Source organism: Stegodyphus dumicola, chromosome 6 (assembly GCF_044657685.1).
Source record: "Stegodyphus dumicola isolate Sdum_Otavi_A_Nest chromosome 6, ASM4465768v1".
Classification (NCBI taxonomy): domain Eukaryota; kingdom Metazoa; phylum Arthropoda; class Arachnida; order Araneae; family Eresidae; genus Stegodyphus; species Stegodyphus dumicola.
The window spans coordinates 124463792-124487257 of NC_140773.1; the positions used below are offsets into that span (position 1 = coordinate 124463792).

At 31.5% G+C, this 23466-nt stretch overlaps 1 protein-coding gene across 1 annotated transcript in view; it reads left to right on the forward strand.

Moving 5' to 3' along the window:
- Positions 1-21478, forward strand: part of Syt7 (Synaptotagmin 7) — a 476147-nt gene extending 454669 nt beyond the window's left edge. Inside the window, exon 8 of the mRNA XM_035359362.2 lies at positions 11852-21478. Coding sequence (XP_035215253.1) covers positions 11852-12159 — 308 coding nt within the window. The 3' untranslated portion in view covers positions 12160-21478. The remainder of the gene's footprint in view (positions 1-11851) is intronic.
- Positions 21479-23466: the final 1988 nt, after the last annotated feature.

Below are 23466 nucleotides of genomic sequence, written 5' to 3' on the forward strand. Positions count from 1 at the left end.
CCGCAAACAAATATATACTAGATCTGTCAATCTAATAATTACAAAAAAGTTCTCTCTTGTCATATGAATCCTTTTTTCTAATTTTGGGCATAAAAGATCCAGATATTAACCATTTCGTTAGGAGAAACGTTAAAAACATTTCTCCTACAAATTTATCCGTGGTTTCTTTTGATGTAAAATCATTATTCACTAATGTTCCAGTGGAGAGTGAATTAAGATGTCTAGAAACCAGACTTCGCGAATTTCATTTCTCTTGCATCGAAATTGATGAGCTAATTTCTCTCACTCAACTCTGTTTGAAACAAACATATTTTGTTTTCCAAAATAAATTTTACAATCAAACTGAGGAATTAGCCATCGGAAGCCCCCTCAGTCCCATCCTGGCTGATATCTACATGCATTATTATGAAAATCAAAATTGTTTGAAACTTTAAACCTCCCGGTATGGTTCCGCTACGTAGACGATAAATTTACCCTGTTTGAAGGTATTTTGACTTCTGAATTAGCCTTACCTATTTAAAAAGCGTCAGGTAGACTGCTTCTCAATCTAAAATATAAATAACAATAGAAACAAGATTGATATTGCACAAACAGAGAAAACACGATTTGTCGCTTAGCATGAAGACAAAGTTCATTTTGAAACTGTACAACACTGACAAATCTGTTAAGGTACTCTTTTCAGGAAATTACCCTTGTATTTCAGGAAGTTACAGGACGCTACATGTTATTTAACGTTTGAGTTTCTGTACGCAACTGTGAACGAAAACATACAGGCAACATCTTTTTAAAGCAAAGTGAGACTGCGTGTTCTAATTGTGATCTCTGTACTCTCGTTATGTAATTCTGCATTGATTTAATCTCGACCGATCAAGTTACAGGATTCTGACACTAACAAAAACATATCTAAAGGAGGGCATTAAAAATAATTTCTAGTATTCGACTGGACTGGGAGCAAAGTGCACTCATATTCTAAATGTCTGGATAATTATTTGGTTCCCCGTCTTGTTATACGCTGACTTCCATAAAAGACCTTATGCGGCCTTTATTTTCACAACCATTGGTCTTTGACCTACATTTCGAATTACACCAAAACGAAAGCTTTTTAAATTTTATGGTCATGGTAATAATAACGAAATATAACTTTTTGCATGTTATTTAGTCCCTGATCTTTAGTCCCTAATGAAGATCCAACTTTAGTTCTGGCACGTAGCTAATTCGGAACATTATTTGTGTCAATTAAAAATGAGAAAACATGACTATTTTACTAACTTCTTTTGTAAGATTATGATTTTAAAGTAATAAAGTGCATGAGAATATTAATATATTTTTAGAAATTCAAAATTAATATATTGTGCGATTCTTTCGGAATGTCATACGTAACAACGTTATACAAAAATGAACGCCCCACATAAAAAAATCACGAATGAATATCACTGAATGGCGCTGAAGAGAGGAAAATCATCCTCGATATATTCCTGTTTTTTTTTTTAATATTTCCTCAAAGAAAGTATCCAAAGTAAAATTTCGTAATTTGAATATTTAAAACAATTATTTAGAAATGCAAAAGCATGAACCTTGATTCTCAAGAGATTAACAAAAAATATTCATTAAATGGACAACATGCATTTATTCATAGGTGAAATACATATTTGTATAATCAGTTTTCTAAACTTTCTATCTTTTCAGCGTCCATACTATAAAAATACCACATTTATAAAAGACTTTGTGACTATCTGCTTTCTTTCATGTTTGAAGACAGTACTGTTCATTATCTTGTCAACACTTTCACATTTAAAACATTTCCATTTTCTTTCAAATGACATCGTGTATTTTTCGTACATTGTAAAACTGTTTGTTTTAGTGGACCTCAACCTCATCATGCCTTCTGTTTTGGAAATGGAGAGTTCTGAAGAAGTCACTTTCTGATCATTATAAATGCTTTTAATACTTTAATATTTGGAAATTTCTTCCTGTGAATCTCAGTTCACATATTGGTGGAGCTCAAATTTTTGCAGCAGCACCATGCATAATGTTAAAGTAACAACTTCTATATTAATACCTTGTCCTTATGTGTCGTCCATTTCCTGGCAAATAATCATGCACTTACTTAGCAAACGCAATATTTTCTGTATGCTAATGTTATTCAAACATCTGAAAAGAAGACTAAGATCTATCATTTGGTTTGCAAGCGCTATTTTTCTAGCTCAAATACCTAGAACAGCAGGGAATCTTTGTTTCAAAGCACTTTGTTTCTTTCTCTAGAGATAAAAATATTTTTAGAAAAAAGGTAAAAGAACAATCTTAGCCCAAATAATGTCTTTATTCAAGCATGATATGAGTGCTGGATGTAGGTTTAGAATATAATACACTCGGCCCCAATGAGATTATATTAAATTCAATTTCGTTTTACTGCCTGATCACCACATTGTGCTTTTTATTTAGAGCGCGAGATATAGTTGTAATAAACGTCGACGCACCGGTTTTACTAGGAAACACGTTACTAAATAGGAGACGTTTATATATTCCCCCGTTGCAATATTTAAAATCGGACGAGTACGAAAACAAATGCTCGTTAAATTGAGTTATTCATCGTTATGCTGAGTTTGACTGTAATTATTATTTAGATTTTAAGGTGATTATTCAATTTTTCCAATTAAATATTCATTATAAATATTAAGCATCATATCTGAAATAATTCCCAATCCATCATTTGGTTTACATTTTTTCTTTATACAGATTCGCCAGTTTAATCTTTTGGATCTTATAAACAATTCTTCAGTTTCTGGTTTTTACTATCTGCAGTCAGTTTTTGATACTATTTATTTTTCACTATGATAATTTATTTTAAATTCACTGTTTCATTTACAAAATATTTCTGCATTCGTTCTGTTTGGTGTGCAGTGTCCTCGTCAGGATTCGAATCCCGGACTACCCGATTGCCAGCTGGACGTGCTATTCTCTTATCCCATGAAGGCTTTGGGAAAGGAGGGAGAAAATACCTTACACACTCCCCCCTTTTAAAGCGAAAGTGGGGATAAGAGAATCCAGTCGCCAAATCCTGGTGGTGACGAATTATTGTCCATTACGTTTTGATTCGAGCGCCATTTCTAGAGTCATTTATATTTTTTGAGATAGGATGATGTGATTAATTCCGCGCTCTTTCCTCGCTGGTATTCTAATATTGGAGCATCCGATTTCCAGCCGGACTTGATATCCAATTAAAGCACAAAGACATGCGGAGAGGAGGGAGAAAATATTTTATATATTTCATATATCAATATGCTATGCTTTGGCTTTTCTATATGTTAATCAAAGAAGAAGTCTTATCACAAGACTTGTACTAATTACCATGCCTAATACTGACTGATCAATTTTAAAATGAAGTGTCGTTTTATTAATTTTTTTTTTTTGTTTACCATTATCAATACTGCAAAAACATTATTTTATGTTATTATCTAATATAATTTACTCTTGTTATCTAATGCAATATAATATGTATAATGCTTTATGTGTTTCTTACTATTCTTAATCGTATAGTGCCTTTACTATTTAATTACATACTCTCTTCATATTTTACATGTTGATGCTTTAAAATTTCAAATAATATGGATTCACAGTTAGCAAAGCGTCATATGAAACCCTGTCATGCATTATAGAATTATGTTTTATTCTAACGTAAATTTTTCCTTAAGATCTTTTACTGAGTGAATAAAATACACAATGCGAGAAGAGTTGTTAATAAAAAATCTTTTCTGAGTTCCACAAAATTCATTGCACTCTTATCGATAATGGAATACTTCTCTCTGTTACAGAAACGCTCTTTCGAAAATATCAGAAAGGAAATGCATTAATGAATTATTAATTAACATTTGATGAGAATCTCTTTTTTTCTTCCACGTTTATCAGCATATGCCTTCAAATGGACACATTAAAAGGTTTGTACATTACTTTCACCTAAAATATATGCTTTTTTAATATCTAGGCAGCAGGTATAAAGTTTTATACTTTATATCTCGGGGAAATATGTTAATTTTTCACTCTCTTTTTTTAGAAAGTATTGCATTTGCAAAAAATTAAAAGCTTTCAAAGATATCGAATCAACATGTGAAAAATCGCAGTTTTGTTTGCTGTGGAATATTAAATTTCCTTTTTTAATCCAAGCACGCACTAGAGGAATTTTGCAAGGTCTATTTGAAAAAATAATATAGTACATATCTTACTCACTGGAAGAAGTTTAAATATGAAAGTAAGAGAAACAGAAATCGCAAAAGTAAATTAAATTTGAATTAATTAAAATATATGTCACTATCATCATTATTACATGGCATGAAATACATTGCCAAAATGTTTTCATTAAATCACTAATTGTGAAAGAAATCATGATTTTAAATTAAATGAGCTATTAAATGCATTGTCAAAAATTTTAAATTAAATCGCAAAGTATTGTTTTTAACTATACATAAATATTTACCCTGTCAATAAAAAAATGAAAAGTTATAGATCCCGATCTTATTACGAAGAATCACCAATGACAGTAATTTGTTTAATCATTCGTTCAGGAATTTGATTCAATGTAGGTTTTCCCGATACTTTACCTCGTATGAAAAAATAGTAGATATTTATGTGCTTTCTTTATACGTCGAATGGAAATGTAGGTTTTAAGCAGGTTTGACTGTACAACTGGATTTACTAGATTTTTATGTAAATTGATAACATAAAAAAGTAGTCATTTTGATCAACATATTCTCCTGAACGCACATTAGCTGCAGTTATTGCGGTTCAGCTGAAGAAGATGCAACCATTGATTGTTTCTGGCCATTTCTTAGCTTAGCTTTAGTACCTTAAATATTAGCATTGTTCTCTATTCCTGGATATCTTCTAAAATTTTCGCCACTGTAGCTTCCCAACACTCCCGTTTTGTGTATGTTTTTGCTCGTAATATTTTATCAAAGCAACTTCTGAAGAATGATTGTTATCTGTATGTTCGCTTCAGCTGTCGAAGTTGAAGTATTGACTGTCTTTGGCTAAACCACAATAACAGCGCAATTAACGGTACCACAATGTCATTTGTATATTTCCCTTTTACTATTAAAGTTAAATATTAAAAGTTGCTTTGTACATTTTCCTTTTACTTTGTTTTCGAAATCGTTGTCAAGTATAGCCCTTCATTCTTTTCATCAATTTCGTGGCTTGTACTACTTTCTTCTTTTTTTCGATTGGAATCACCTTCAGCGTAAAAATTATACTGGCTTCCAGTTTTCAACTACAAGAATTTTGAATTAATTTCTCTTCATAAGACGCTACAAGGTACAGATCCGGGACAAGGGTGAGACAGGTGAGGCACTTGCCTTAGGTGAATCAGTAGAAGTGGCGCCGGATTCGAAAATCAATTATGTTTTTTAATTTGTCAGTCATTATTAGGGAAAAAAGCTTCGGCAAACTTAAATTAATAAAACTATAGTAAGAATTGCAAGAAAATTTTATTATTTCAATCAAATTAATATCAAAAAGAATTTTTTAACATTTTCATTCGAAAGTTATAAATAATTAAAATAATTAGCTATATTATTTTTCTCAATTTATACTTTATACAAAATTTTATTATAATTTATACAAAAATACTTTAAGAATTATGTTAATTATTCTGTAAGAATTGTGATATTTTGATTCAATACATTTACTTTTGTTTAATACATATATAGCTATTTATATATAGGGGCGCGCATTCACCTTTTCGCTTCAGGTGAAAAATTATCTTGGCACGGCTCTGACAAGGTATTTTTTCCTCCTTTCCGCATCCCTTTATGGTGTAAGTCGGAGTATGCTCTACGCGTATCCGAAAGGTTTGGAGTTCGAAACTCGTCGAGGGCATTGCGGATTGTTTCAGTTTCCCGACTTCGAAAAATTCTAAAAAAAGACTTTATAAGTGGCGTAGGAGGTAAAGAATTCGCGCAACAATTTATTACCACCAGAATTTGGCGATTGCATCCCCTAAACCCAGTCGCCCTTTAAAACGGGGAACATATAAACTATTTTCTCTCTCCATTTCGCATGCCTTCGTGATTAACAGGAAGCACTCTCGACGCGTATTTTGGAGGTTCGAAGTTCCGAATCCCGGCGAGGACATTGAGAATTTTTTCAGTTTCATGAAAAATTCTAAAGACTACAATGTAGTTGCTTGTTATCTTCCTTTCTTCAATATGACGAATTCCTGGTTAAAAAAGAGTGTGTTACTGATTTCGCTATTATTCTGAAGTTTGTCTTTAAAGTTTTGAAGAATATTTCATATGTAGCGCCCCAATCCTTCATAAACTTATAAAAGTACAGTTAGATTCCTCTTCCTTTGTTCAAGGCTGGGTCAGAGTCACTTGAATTAAAATCATGTTCTGTTACAAAATATCCAAATCCCTATTTGAGTGGCATAATGCTTTTTAAGCTGTGTTTCGATTTGCAGATTTATTCGAAATAATCACTGTAACCTGAGTTAACTGCATACTTTCTTTGCACTAATGATCTTATTTAATACGATACTGTGTAAACAGATTATGGTTTTTTTTTTTTTTTTTTTTTTTTTTTTTTTTTTTTGATCTGAGATATTTCGTACCCCACTTATAAGAAATGTAATCTCATTTCTATTTTGTAAGCTGTCACATGATAATGCATATTATAATATAAACGCTGGAAATGGATCTGCAGATTCGTGGGCAACTGTTCAAGAAATATTGAACCCAATTACCCTTTCGAAACAACCTTTAGAAAGACTAATAGATAAAATAGATAGCTATTGAGTAACGTTTTGAACACATTATAGCATTAAGATATATCATGCAATCATTAATAACAGTTTGCATAAACGAATTTAAAAAGCGTAGAACTTAATTTAAAAAGCAGTTTAATGATTTTTCAAATATGCATGTCATGATGTTAGACATCATAAAGGTAATTTTTATGCCTTATCATATCTGACTCGACATATCAGCTTTTATTGCCTCATTTGATTTACTTTATTAGAAACCATTATTTCTTCAAGTAATATCTGAAATGTAATTCGCTTCGAAGAAAAAGTATGTATTGTAATGATCCGTTGAAATATGATTCTTGAAATCGTAGTTTTTGAGCTTTTATTAGTCACTGATTTTTATTTGAGTATACCATTTAATTGGCTCTTTCACCTTAATGCGCTTTAGTTAATGATTTCTTGCCATCCTTTTTCCTTGACTGAATAATACATTCGAGACTCTAGAATGATCCGAATTTATTCATAAACGGGGATTAACATATGAGCACTATCATGTAAGCGAGTAGGAAAAAATTCAATTAATATGAAACCTGATTTTCAAATTAATAACATATAACGTTTTATTTTTTGCTGCGCAATATGTTTTATCAAATCGTGGTTTGATATGAATCGTTCGGAGATGTCACAGAGAATGAACAGGAGATCATTTATTTTCCTTTATTTAAAATACACAGCTTTTTTTTACATAACTTTTATTGTTAAATTTTATCGCTGCTTGTAGTTGTATTTTTATGTATGGTAAACTTCATATCTCAGATTTCGTTTTACACAATTTCCTTTTCATTTGTATCTGCAAAGTCAGATAATCGCATCCAATTTGTGAAAATTAGTATTCCTCTTTTGAATTTTGTATCAGTTTATAGTTCATTGTAACTGCTCTGTAGCGCAATAGTTTTCGTTGAAAATACAACTACGGCTTTGTCGGCGAAGGCAGTGTGCATGATTAATCAAAAATAACGGTTTTAGAGTTTAGCAACGGATTTAGAAAAACACTTAAAATTAATAATAAAAATTATAATTAGCCGAAAAATATCACTAAAAATTTACCTAAATTTTAAAACAGTTTACACAAATCATACATTTTAATTACGCAAATTTTATAAGCATTCAGGAAGAGATAGAGGAAAATCTCTAAGTAACCCTTTACTTTATGTTTTTAATGATGCTTTATATTTGTATTTACTTTTATTGTATTTACTGTGATTTTTTATGTTTCTATCCTACTTCCTGAGCGTCTGATGCTTGGTTTTGTTTAGATTACTCTTGTACTCGTAGTTCCTTCTTAGGGCAAACAAAAAGAAAGAAAACACTCCCCAAAGAGAAATATTCCATTTTAAAATTAGAATGAAAATCTTAGTAGTTTAATATAGGGAATTAGTTTACGTTTAATGATTTTAAAATAATTATACTATATTCTGGATTACTTACAGTAAAGTACGCCCTGTACTGTATGAAAATACTTCACATATTATAATATCATCTACAATCACTATTGCTATCCCATCTACTTATTTACTTCTTTTCCTACTTTTTGTAGGCAATTTTGTTTTAAGTTGATGGTTAACGATAGTAATTTTTCCATCTTCCCACAGTAGACTTAACTTGTTTCACACAAATCTTGGTTAATCCAATTCATCTTAATCATAAGTATCATAAAGGTTCTGTGCTTACAAATATGTAGCCTTTAATCGCATTACATAATATCATTTAAAATGATTTTCTAGAGGAGAATTTTAACCCGTCGTTAAACGAGTATGGTCCAATGAGGAAAAATACGGCTGGCTGCATTTGAGGAACGAAAATTCACTTCTTCAGATTGTGTAGTCAGTTTCCCTTAGAAAGTCCTCCACGAAGGCATCCCTCCCCTTAGGCAGATAGCCCTAGTGTGCTTTGCCATAATTAAATACACACACACTCTTCAGATTGCATTAGTGTAAAAATGATATTTTTGAAAAAACTTAATTTGTGAATGACTTCCCAAAGCACTTACAAAATATTTGCTTTTTTCTAAAAGATCAAGTACTCTAAATACATTGATTTCAAATGAACACTGTAAACTCTAGCTATTTTTTGTTTTACTTTACAAAACTATCAGCATTTATGATATGATGACGAACAAATATAAAAGACTTTGCATGTAAGATTTTCTTAAAACGTTTTTCATATATTCTGGTCACTATACTTTCGAATGTTCACAGGAATGTAAATTGCGTAAAAGAGTAATATGAATATATCAACCTTATAAACTTCAAAAATCAAATATGAGCATCTGGAAGCTCTAATTTGCAATTTGTTTTAAAAATTTGTTTTCATAATTTGTCAGACATTAAAGAATTTTTTATTAACAAACTCAACGATTTTAAAGCCAGCAATGGAAACACTGTAGGAAAAAAAATATTTTTATCTCCAGCGCGCGAGACTGTATCGGAAATTCTAAAGATATGCTCATTTTAAACTTATTTGACGATATTGCTGTTGAATTGAATTTTATGGTTTAATAGCGAAGAACGTGACATTTAATAAATAAAGGTAACATACTAAATGTTCAGAAAACGCGTCTTTGGGCATAATGTAAAATCTGAAAGCTTTTAGAATTTTTTTAGTGATTTTTTTTTTTTTTTTTTTTTTTTTTTTGTATAAATTACTTGTAAGTTCAAACATTCGCTAGAAAGATACAATGTAAAATAATTTTACGGTATATATTCTTTATATCTGTAAGCATATAATAAGACTAAAAATAGACCAACAGTCTGTCACATGCTTTTTAATTGCACGTTTTATTTTAAAGAAATCTAAATTTTCGCGCTTTTTTATGTCACCCTCAGAGCGCCATCCATCGGTGAAAACATTACCTAACGTGCATCGTATGCAAAAACAGGCAGAGGAATTTATTCTACTTGTTGTTATGATTGCAGTTTATAGATTTTTCAAAATTGAGAAGAAAAGTGTTTAAAGTCGCCTGAGTCAGATTCAATATCATATATCACAAAGGGAAGTGATCTTAAGTTCAGTGTCCAACATCGATTTTCAAAATTTACGTTAAATCTCGTATTAATTCCAGCATCTTTCTTAAAACAAGAATAAATCTAGAAGCTTCACAAAAGCACAGCGATGAAGATTTGACATCCCAAACTCAGTGGATATTTTAATATACTTGATGTACCCAAAATTGTTTATCTACAATGGAAGCGTCAACTGAAAAAAAGCTATCGCAATACGTACAAGTAAGAATTTACAAAGTCTGGTCATTTAAAAATATTTATATTATGCGATTATCTCAAAAAAACTTATAATGTATTACTAATGCTTCTATAATGATTCACATCAAGAATTTGAAAGGTTTACCGATAATCAACTCTGTTTATTTTGAATTACTTAAAAGAGTATTTTAATTAGAGAACTTACTCATATGAGTATATACGAATCACTCTTCAAGCAGATCGTATGTATAATGTCTTATTGTTAAGTATATGCATTAAATATCGTTTCAAATAACGCAACAAACACATAACTTAGCTTGCATACATCAGTGTAACGACGTCACCATGATCAAGCGAACTCATTTTCACCCTTATCGTCCAAGTCGTAAAAGAAATGTTCCAGCTATTAAGGGTTGATAGTTATACATCTACGGTCATAACCAACGGTACCAAACGGGTTGTATTTAGGAAGATATCCTGAATGATTCGAACAGCTAGCTTGGCACGGTGAAATGAAATCCTTAACTCCTCTTCCCGTTCCTTAAGCTTTATTTCCGGCTCTGCAACGCTGCACAAAAGAGTAATTTCGTTACATGGTCGATGATCTTGGATCACGCAACGCCAAGAAAAGTTTCTAAAAATAATTTCTCCTTTCCGTTATGGATGTTTGACTATTCTACCGAATCGGTTATCTGAAAAGAATTTTATATTAAAACTTATGAAAATCTCGTATTATATACATAAGGCAATGTTTAATTCAGCCTTGATTGAAAAGAAGCAAAGTGTAGTTTACGTAGTGAAAACATTGCAGACGTTTCAAGTCAGATTTAGACATAAAACACTAAGGATGTATATAGCAATAACATACAATAATAATGATTACGAAGAACATAAAGAAATATTAAAAATGTAATAATAATGGACACTTCATATTCTCACATTTGATACTCAAGTTACTCCTACCTGTTTTCAAAGACAGATATAGTTTATGCGATTTTTGAGTGCTTTTACAGCCTACGATACTTATACAACTAATAACTTAATGCAATCCCGTGTTGGTCAAAGCCTTAGCTCAAAATAGCTGGACGTGTATTTTTATCCCTCTGCCATTTGTAAATAGCGGAATTATCTTCGATTTTGAATCAATCTCAATTCTTTCAATCAATAATATAACTGTGATACTACTTAAATCTCGGTGAAACTTTCTGAAAGCAGTTAAAGTAACAAATAGGGATTCGCTGATCCGTAACTCGTTTCTATTACACAATCATGCAGTTCTATAAATTCGTTTCTATTACACATCATTTGCGATTTGTTTGATAATCTTAAATGTGTTATGAAATAGGAATTCCGAAATTCTAAAACAAATCGTTAGTTAATTGGATAATGTACTATTTTACTTGTGTCGAATTTTTTGAATAGGAAGTCTCTTCCTTTCCTTTCTTAATTTCAACAGCGTCAATTTTTTAATTATTAACTAATAAAAATGGTAGATCCAATTATCATAACAAATACATAAAAGCACATTAAGCGCAAAAATGGATAGAAAATATTTTATTTCAACTAAATCGCATTTGGTAAAAACAAAGATAGGTAGTCACTGTCCTCAACAGAGCTTCCATCATTCTCACAGAGAGCAATGTGTTATATTGCAGATAAAAATCAAGGATTAACTTATGCTTATTTTATAGTGGAGTATATCCACTATAAAATAAGCATAAGTTAATTAATTACATTACTTTGTAAATCTGTTTAATTTAGACACGTCTTTAAGATTTTTATTTTAGTCAACATGTATATCCGAATTATCATAGCGATTCTGGTTTTTATTTAATGTTTTCCTTTCTCATAGATCCTTATGTAAAGGTATGGCTGATGCGAGGTGAAAAACGGTTGGAGAAACGAAAGACTCCCGTTTTCAAGGCGACCCTCAATCCAGTTTTCAACGAGGCGTTCACTTTCATTGTGTCTTGGGAGCACATCCGAGAAACATCGTTAGCTGTGACGGTGATGGACTGGGACCACGTCGGCAGGAATGAAGCCATCGGAGGAATCGTGCTTGGTCCGAGATGTGGACCGACTGAGGCTAAACACTGGGGTGAAATGCTGACAAAGCCTCGGACCCCCGTTATCCAATGGCACAAGCTGAAACCTCTCTGAAGAACTCACACAGTTAAAAAAGACTGTTAACCTCTCTGTCGCTCTCACTTTATAGGTGTGTCACCCCAACGCGCGGGAATCTGAGCAACGACCGCCCCGGTGCTTCTTGAAAACATCGAACTGCGCCGCTTCTCTCGTGCAACGAACGACTCTCTCACTCTTTCTCTTAAAAAGAAAAAAAAGACTGTAATCTGTTTGTATCTTTTTCTTCCCTCTGTAGACTCCGTTCTTTGTCTTCGTCGTAATCGCAACGCACAAGGCGGGCCATTTCGCTACCGAGGAACGGCGCTTCCGCTTATTTTTGGGGCCAAAATAAAGGAAAAAAGAAATATTATTATTGTTTTTGCCGAAAATCCTGCTATGCTGCACCCTTTGCGCCTCTGCCTTCTTCCTCTATGCAAAAACGAGTGGGCTGTCCCTCCGCGATGGGAAAACCTTCCCACCAAACAGGCACACTGCCTCGATCAGAACAACGAACGGGCTATGGAGGTGTGCTTGCTACAAGTGGCACTCCTGCATTTAGCCCGCGGGCCGCAGCTTCGCGCTAAGCTTTACGTTTTCGAAGCACTCCCGGGGCCTAGGTGTTCAATGAGTTGCCTATTCTTTGAATTTTTTATGACGACAATGATCTGATTAAAGATATTGTGGTAGCATTGCTTGGAAAAATATTTCAGAACATGAAATGAAAACATCCTGGATAAAATGCATCACAGCAGGTTCAGTTTATGCAAATTTCTTACTCATTGCTATGATATCCGAAACTATTTAGCATGGCAGGAAAACAAAAAGTATTGGAAACTCTTTTTCGTATAGATAGATATTCATAGCAAGCTAAAAGAGAATTTGTAATTGCAAACTATTATTTGCTTTTAAATGCATCACATGTTATAAGTTTCGTTGCAAACAAGTGGAACTACGTAGGTTAACACCATGCAAACCAGACGTCTAGCACACGGTTTATCTCATTAAGGTATTTAACCTAATAACTGAGGTAGCGAGTACAAGAAATTTTGCGTATTTTGAATGGCAATATGAGATTTTTTTTATTTTTTTTAATTTGTATTTATTTATTTATTTATTGCTATTAGCAATTTTGTTTTCTTTGCGCGTCAGAATATTAAAGATAAAAGTGAATGCGCATGCATTCTTGCTATCAATTGTTTTGATATTCACTGTTTTCAGTCATTAGAAGTTAATGTACTCTAAAGCATTTTATAGCATTAAAGCGCAGCGATTTAATGAAATGAAATTTAATTTTAAAATAAGATCTTAAACAAAATATGATTTTTGGTAAATAAATCATATCAGTATATATTTTTTGAAAAATAAATTTAATCTTTTTGCTAAAATTATAAAGCTAAATATAAATCCTGAATTATTATGTCTTTAGAATTAGGAAGGAATTTTAGGAATAAATTTGGCTTTTTCGCGAGATTTTGAGTGTAATATTCTGCTTTCTCTGCATGTTTAAGACTTTTTATTATATGGACGGATCTGATTTAGGAATGTTTTAAGATCTGATTAAAATTTACTGAATAGGAACAGTAAATTGCATTGAAATGGAAAATTTGAACATCGTTGCGAATTTATTACATATTAAAAGATATCTATTTCATGAAAATGTAAAAACCTATTGCTCTTTTGAACTGCAGAGTTTCCAAACTATGTATCCGAAACCAATGAGCAGTTATAGCATTTTCCGTGCTCATAGATATAAGGCTGGAATATTTAAGATTATCTACCGCATTTCTCTTTTAGTATCGACAACAGAATATTTCTTGAGAGTTAACTGAAGCAGAGTATTTCATGTGAGATAATTAAAAGACTGTGTTTATATAATGCAATGTAAGCATATGCACTGTCGTTCCCTCCCGCTGGTGTAAATATATGCTCAGCTACTTTACAATTAATAGGCATTATTAATTGTTTACATATCCACACATGCATGATTTAGCTGTTTACACAGTTATATATGTGCTTATTCTTTTAGTTCTCTTAGTCTCTCACTTGTCTTTCATTGCATCCCTACTCAGATTAATTCAAACTCCTCTTTTCGAAGGATAATATTTCCCATTTTGACAACCATTGAAAATTTATACTAATTGTTTGCTATGGAATATGGTTTATTTTAGTAATTTCATAAATATGCATTAAAGCTTCCTCACACCGTTCAAAATATAACAGAGACCACGAAATATGACATTATATTCTCGTGACATATCTAAATGCGGCTTAAAAAGTATATTGTATCTTACATTGTATTTATCTGCGTACTTTCTTTTCCTTTCTCAGTCTATATGAAGAAAAGCGGTTTTGATGTTTAGCTGGTGGGACGCGATTGTTTTATCCAAACGCTAGTTATTTCGTATCAAAATCGTACATTTGCTTCTATAACGTAGTTTTGCTTCTGACTAAATAAATTAACTGCAAAACAAATATTTTAATGAAAAGTTCTGTGAAAATGAAATCGAATTTACATTAAAGGAAACTCAGAAATAGCCTTATAATTGTATTGAAAATCGTAGCACAATAATACTTTTGATAGTGAATTCTGCAAATCTTATTCACAAATAAAGCGTGCATTAAATATTCCAGAAATATAATTATAGGTATAAGCTTAGTATCATTTACATTAAGAAAGAGCTTCCTAACATAGCACAGAAATTTGCATAATATCAAGTAGAATCGTATATAACGTAAACTGTGAAAGCTATAAACACTGATCTGTGGATATAATATTCACTTGCATGTGGTTATGTCCTTATGACATGATAAATTAAAATTTTCTACGTATTTTAGACTTTAAAAATGTTTTGTTCTTTGTTTCAGAATAAAATGCGTTGTTATACTAATTTTATCTGCTATATATGTATTTTTAAAAATCTAATTGTTAATATGCAGGTTAAATATAGGATGATGCACGTATTGATATAAATGCCGGATATAGCATGATAATCACGTACCTCACTCAGAAGAGTAAAATATTCATAACTGATTAGAACATCCATTCACCTGTTTCTTGAAAAACAAACAAGTATTACAGTATCATTTCCGTACATCGCATTCATTATAGATGAAGTTTTATATCTTACAACATTACAGGATGGCCATAAATTTCCTAAAACTCTGTATTCAAAATTTTATAATAGCGTTGTACCTGAATATAGATTTTGTGTACAACTTTCATAGATTCATATAACATTTATGGTAAAGTTAATAAAATTTTTAAAATCATTATATATATATATATATATATATGTGTGTGTGTGTGTGTGTGTGTGTGTGTGTGTGTATGTATATATATATATGTTTATTGATCTCTACATTTTAATTATTTTCATACTCATCTCAACATAGCTGAGTGGATGTTGTTCTAAGAACAAGTGATGTTATTTTCAAAACATGTTGGTTGGAAAATGTAATTATATAAACACTGTCTTTTAAACATTTTACAAAAGATACTGTCTATGCAAATGATGTTGTGACTGATAACACCATAGTTTCTCTTTATTAAATCTATGCTACTTTCTCGTCAATGTGATAATTCTTAAGTAACTATATTTCAAAGGCAAAATGGAAACCATTTATTCAACCTAATTATTCCGCTTTACATGAACGCATCATATGACCTTAGTTCATAATTTTTAGTATAAAATTTCTTTATGTCAGACTCTTGAATAGGTTTTATTTTTTTTTATATAAATTTAACAAGCTCTTTAATCAGTTCATGAAATTTTCTTGTAAATTTGACATAGTTTTGATCTCATAAAACTTTCTTAAAAACTGTAAAAAAAAAGGTTTGCATGGCCTTACATTACAGTTTCATTCATGAACTGTATGTTTGGCTTTATTTATGACGTTAATGAAGCTACTTAACGATGTACGCAATTTATTGCGATTGTTAAAGGAAATATTAGAACAGATATGTAAGAATACCGAGAAAAATTATCGATGTAATGTAAATATTTGCATTTGGTATGTTTCAAATAATAATTGTGTAAACATTAGCAATTTAACCAACGTGAAGCAAAAAAATACTCTGTAGAAGGGAAGAGTTTTCTCTAGAGAGTAGGCAACTCTTTTCTGCGCCTTGGCATCGCTTAATGTCTTCCATTAAATTTTTTCTCTGTGTAATGTAGCTTTGCTCGTTCGTCAGTTCGCGGAGGCCCCTTCGCGGGCGTTCCTCGGCGGCGATTCCAACCCCCGAACACGACCTCCCCCATAATATTCGCAAAATATGTGTATACCCCTTACGTCTAAATCCCTATGTCGCATCATGAATGGATAAATGATTCACTTTGAATTAGAGGACATCTTCGATGTTTTGTGGATGCTATTTGTGTGATAATTCCATTGTCATTCTTCGACAAAAATAGACAGTTGTGATAATTATATTGATGTTTTCTAATAAGAATGGATGTTTTTCGCTAATGTGAGTCTTTTATAGTTATAATATTAAGAGATTATTGATCCCTACATTGTTTTCTAGAACACAGCCCATTATTACTGGAGGTTTCATTCATAGGAGGCCAAAGTTACTCTTTGCTACAGACATGATGTAAAAAGTGGGCAGATATAACTGCAGCTGTACATAACTTCAGCAACTTACATATAGGTGTACAACTTACACAATATAAGAGATAACCGTCTTTCTTCTGAAAGCGTCTGTAACCCAGCTGCTCATGTCTGAATGATATATGTGTGGAAGATATCGAAAACTGTAACGAGGGTACTATATTTCAGCTGCTGCATTTTGCATGTTCTGAGATTTGTTGATGTTGGTTGCATTAGAGTTCTGGAAATAACGTGTTTTTTAGGATCTTGGTTACAATAGGCATATGCCTTTTGGAAGTACAATTACAACAGTCATATACCTTTTGGATTGTAAGATTGCCTTATAATTTGTGGAGTTATCGAGCTATTATTCTGTATTAATATAATATATAAATATATCTCTAATGCAATAACGTTTTATCTCAGAAGGAGTAAAGCCATTTAAATTTTAAGCCACTTAGATTTCATACCGGGGAGAATGTTGGAAGAGAAAGCTATATATTAATAAAAACTGCAAAAACTGAAGAAGCAAGATCACTAATATAATTAAATAAATCTCCTGTTTTTAGCATATTAAGTCATTTCGGAATCATGAGGTGTCGAGTTAGCGGACGTTTTCAGGCTGAAAACATCCACTGCCGATTTTCCTTTGTGATATAATATACTACGCTTTTTTCAGTAATTGTAATATACTAATTTCGAGTTTATTTACCTACCTTTTATATTATTTCTACAGTAAATGATGATCGGAAGCCTGCATCAGATGGAAAACTTTTACATAAATACACGTGAACATTTCAACGACTGCAATAAAACATTTTAGAATGAAATTTAAATACTCGAATAGTTATGGATAGTGCTTGCGGTAAAATGCAAAGAACAATCTTTTTTCATGGGGGATAAAAAGGTACGAAACGTTTCTTAAATAATTTTTTTCTATCTTGAAGATAAAGACCTTACGATTCCTCATAAATCACATTGCAATGTAAAATTTTATATTTTTGCTATCCAGTATCAATGTGAGAGTAAAAAAAAAAAAAAAAAAAAAAAAAAAAAAAAAAAACAATAATTTGTAAGAACAGCTAACTGTTATTTTAAAGAAAACTAAACTATAAATCGAGCTGTTAATAAATAGAAAAGCGCTGAGGAAAACCGATTTCAGATTCATTCATAATTCCTGAACTTCATATTAAATAAAACTGTAGCTAAAATGTATTTATAATTCTTGGACTTCATATTCGAAAATGAAATTTTGCAAATAAAAAATTAACTGATTTATTACTTGAAAACAGGCAGTTTTTACGCTTATTCAGTAACATACATGCGCGTGGTACTATGTTATTTTTCCTTGATATTAATAAGCATGAGAGAATGTAATATTTACATCATAAAGAACTAGCTGTGATTATAGTTTAAGCACTGCCTTGTTTTATCTTAGATTTGTCGCAATACCACTGTACAACGAAATATTTCACAAATGGATCCTAGCCATAAACGTGATAAACATTGTATTTCCTTTCTGCATCTTATCAACGAAAAACAACATCTTTCTGCTTAACATGTCAGCATCGAATTATATAGTTCCTTTTCTTTAAATATGATTGAGTTAATCTAATATAAAAAATTAAATTATGCGTACCCCGTTCGTAAGCCTTACAAAAGGATTTGAATGTTAAAATAAAAATGAATAGTAGTGCCCTAGATTAAAAAAAATATACTAGGAACTACTCTGATATGCGCCCTCAAGTCGCCAAATTTCTCGTCAAATATTTTTGGCGAGAAACTCCACGCTGCCATATTGCTATGTAAATTTTTTGTCTACTTTTCGAACTTTAAGCCTAAAATGTCTCCAAAAACACGTTTTGAAGACACAATTTAGCTAAAAATCCGAAACACACACACACACACACACACACACAAAAAAAAAAAAAAAAAAAAAAAAAAAAAAAAAAATTAGATATCAAAACCGTGAAGTTTCTAACCAAAGTTATTTGATAAGAGTCCATGTACACAGCGATATGTTTTAACTTAAAAAAACATCTACGAATGGCGCAATCTAGGCAACGAACAAATCTACGAACTACGCGCACCTCGCTTTAATAAATTAACATAACAACAATAAATTTCAAAGAATACCATGTACACAGCATCCTGTTTAAACTTAAAAAAACATCTACGAATTGCACAATTTAGGCAACAAACGAATCTACGATCTACGCACAACTCACTTTAATAAATTAACATAACAACAATAAATTTCAAAGAATACCATGTACACAGCGATCTGTTTCAACATTAAAAAACATCTACGAATTGCACAATTTAGACGGTACGCACTAATCAACAAAATAACTAAAATAAATTTCAAGCAATTCAAAAAAACAACAATAACGACAGAAATTCATACTAAAAAAACAATGAACATAACATTCTACAAAATAAGAAGAATAAAATAAAATGCACTTACCATTAATGCTTTTTCGAACAGCAGAATTACCAATTTCATACCGCATTTAATATGCCTCCAAGTAATCACTATCGTATTTATATATGACAGCCAGACACACTATCCAGAAAATTCATACTATGGTTCACAAATAAATAAAATAACAAATAATCACAAATCCCTACTTCTACCATGCACAGCCACTAAAAATAATCTCCCAGAACCTCTTTCCACACCTCCAAATACCCACTGCCCCTTAACAGGATGGCCACGACGATATTTCCTTTTGCCGAACTTCAATTCAACAACTTCCACCATTTTAGCTTCTCAGATACAGAATATGACGCGAACCAACGAACTCCAGCGAAAGATTTTTCAATGTCAACAGGCTGCCATACAACACGCAATCGCGCCCAAAACCAGCGCAGAACACATATCGCCACATTTGGTGAAGTTAGGGCGTATATCAGAGTTGTACCATGTAGGATATTTTTCGAAATATGGACTGACATAAATCCGTATAGTTGATAAAGTAGTTACAATTTAGTTACTATTTACATTATTAATTTAAATCGATAGGTTAGAGTTGAAATACTTATTAAATGTTTAAAATAATTTTAAGATTTAAATTTAGGCATTTAATTAAAGTTTAAATATTTTTAGTCAATTACTCTTTATAAATTTTGTTGTTTTGTCTTTTGATCATTTATAATAATAATTTAATATTTTTACATTTGTAAATTAATCATTTTATTGACATATTTGAGTGACTTAGGTATTTCGCCCTTTCGGTGAGTCCCTACAGTTTCAAACGTTCGTGGTTGTAATTTAGTATTGTTTCTTTAAAAATTGATATAAAATTCAATACAATGTAATTGTAGAAGCATAATAACGATCATTAATTTTTATGCATAAAGTAGCTAGACAATTTAATTGAAATAAGCGTTCTTAAAGGTTATTCATATGAACACTGTGCACTCTTAAATCTTCTGAGACTTGAATTTTTAACCTGTGATAAAAAAAAATGAATACATTTTTGCTGTAATAGTTTAATTTTATATTTTTATTTTTGAAGAATATTTAGCATTTACATTCTTGCATACAGTTTTAAGTTTTAAGAATCATTTATGTTTCTTAAAGAATTTTCTCATTTATATGTATCACTAAATAAAATTCGTGCTAGTTACTAAATATCACTAAATAAAATCAGTATATATATCTAGTATCACTAAATAAAATAGTTAGTTCTAGGTAAAATATTTCGCAAAATCAATTGAGTCCGTAAAAACTCAAATAAACTTAATGATCCCAGTAATATAAATAAAAATTCTTATTTTTTAGTAAAAGAATTCACCAGTATTGTCATGTTAAACTCTTTCAACGAAGAATGTATACTATCATTAAACTAATTAACTCTGGTCTGAACAGAAAAATAACATATATATATACAGCATATTTCGCAGTATACTAAACTTTAAACATTTAGTTAAGTAAGTTAAACTTAAATGTTTGAAAAAATACATTTATGCAAGGCGACAGAAAGTTTTCAATACTTAAAACAAAGTTATTCGACTGTTAAAAATTTTTTAATAATATCAACATTTTCATTGAATTCAAAGGCTATTGTTTGCACTTTGAAAAATGATTTTTTACGCAGTATCATAGAAATATGATTCTAGGAAAAGCACTATTATAACGGTAGAAAGCACTAAAGGTCTAAAGTATTTTGTAATGGTTTTTATAGACTTCAGAAAATTTATATAACAAACCCAGGACTTCGAAAATTTTTATACATCTAGTTCTCTCTGAAGTCCAGCTTCATTCAATGGAAACAAAAATGGGATTCCTTCATATTTTCATTACACAAAATTAGAAGTTCTCATAATCATGTCATCTAGGTGTATGAGAATATTTGTAGAGATAATGCAGGTACAGTAGCTAGCGCACTGCATACAGCTAGCTTAGAAGATGAAATTCTTGCTAACATGTCGTCTGTGTCGCTTATTATAACCACAGAGTGTTAACATCCCTTTTCTTATGAGGAGTGTCCGGGGGGGAGGTCGTCCACATGGAGGGACCTTAGGTCGGAACGGACCCGCATCTAGGTGTACAGAGAGTATACCACACACCAGTACCCTACCCTGTAGATTAGGAAAGAGCGGGGGCCCGTAGGGGGCCTGGGTCGATTAGATAGGCCTAGGGACCGGGTCCCATCGCTCCCACATTCCCTGTCAAAAACATATGTTTGTACGACGGAATTGGAAGAAATATCTATTTATGTATCTGGCCAACAGTGTAAATAAAAATCTATAAAATGTGTTTGTATTGCTCCTTTTTCTTTATTTCGTTTGACTCACTCCACTGGAAAAATTACCAAACAGAATGAATCTTATGCTGATTCCTGTTGCTTTAACACCTCTAATAATCATTATTCGACCTTTTATTCTAACCTAGACTTTACTTACTAATTGATGAGTCAGTTAAATGATTTGGGGGAGGGACATAATTCTTATAAATTATTATATATCCTTAGAAAAGCTGTCTTCATGAAAGATTATCTAACAGAAGTGTTGAATTCCTTTACACATGCAGAAAGCCATTAAAACTCCATACTGCCAACGTTTTTAATGGAACTGTAGAACTATTCGGATATAAGTTGTTGCTAGCCTTATGAATGGAAGTACGCATAAAATTACTATCAAAAATAGTTGCAAATTCTTTGCAAAGAATAAATATCAGCTTTTTGATTTTTTTCCAAATATCAAATTTTTAATCAACTGTTTGAAAATATATTTATAAGAAACTGAATAACTAGCTATATAGCTACACCTTTCAGCTTCAAAAATCTGGAACTACCCTTACACACGCCCTTGGTTGACGACAACTTTCTCGACAAATTTGGCGATAAACACTACGGCGCTATATTACTATTTAAATATTTTGTCTATATATTGAACTTTAAGCCTAAAATGTCTGCAAAAACGCGGTTTTCGGACGTGCAAAAACCACGTTTTTAATACACAATGTATATCAAAAATCCGAAACAAAAAGACAAAATTCGGATAGTAAAAACGGTAAAGTTTCTAACCAAAAATATTTGACAAGAATACATGTACACAGCGATCTGTTTTAACTTAAAAAAAAAAAATCAGATAATTGCACAATCTATGCAGCGTAAGAATCTAGGAATTACGCACACCTCGCTAAAATAAACTAACATAACAACAATAAATCTGAAACAATACCTTGTTTACAGCGTTCTGTTTTTTAACTTAAAAAACATCAGCGAATTGCGCAATCTAGACATCGCGTACAAATCTGCAAAATAAACTAAACTATATTACAAACAATTCAAAAAACAATAATAGCGACAGAAATTCAAAGCACAAAAAACATAACATTCTACAAAATAGGAACATCAAAATAAATATGCACTTACTATTGTGAATGCTTCTGTTAAGCAGCAGAAATATGAATTTCAAACATTAGTAAAACTCATCAATTTCCACCACTTTATCCTTCCTCCTTTTTTCTGAGACCCAGAGCATACAAAGTCCAGCATACATTCCAGAATAAAACTTCGCCTGTATCTTTTAATACTAAATTTGCCTTGCACACAATTCAAAATACGCGACTGGAATTTTGCCACCACGTCCTTCAATGCAACATAAGCCATTTCAAAACGCCTACGAAACTAACCAACCAGCAAATAAAAAAACTACTCCAGCAAAATCAAATTTCAACGTCAAAAGGTTTGTCATACAAACAACATCGCACCAAAAACCATCGCAGAATACACAATCGCACCAAAAATCAGCGCATAAGACATATTGCCTCATTTCGCAACGCTATAGATCTCAAGGCGTATATAAGAGTGGTACCGAAAAGCTAAGTAAACAAGGTAATTCGTAATAAAGTGCCTAATACTTACGCTAAAGCTGCAAAGTAATAAAATAATAATTTATTTTCTAGTAGATTATTTTATATAGTATCTTCTGTCTATCAGTTATTTAAATACTTAAATAAAATTTTTATGATTTGCTTTGTATCAGAGTTAACAAGTTATAAAATTTTCTAAAAACACATTAGTATACGTAAAGCATAAGTTAACAGTTTGCAATATTTAAAATTTTCTTTTATATGAGAGAAATGTTGCAAATATGGAATTTTCTAGCTACATATGAAGTGTTTCCCTTTTTAAAGACTGAAATGCATTCTGATTTACTTTGCATACGCGTTTGCCTTGCATTATGCATTCTTAAAATGCACTAGTTATAGGATTATGTCAAACTGTCGCCGGAATTCGA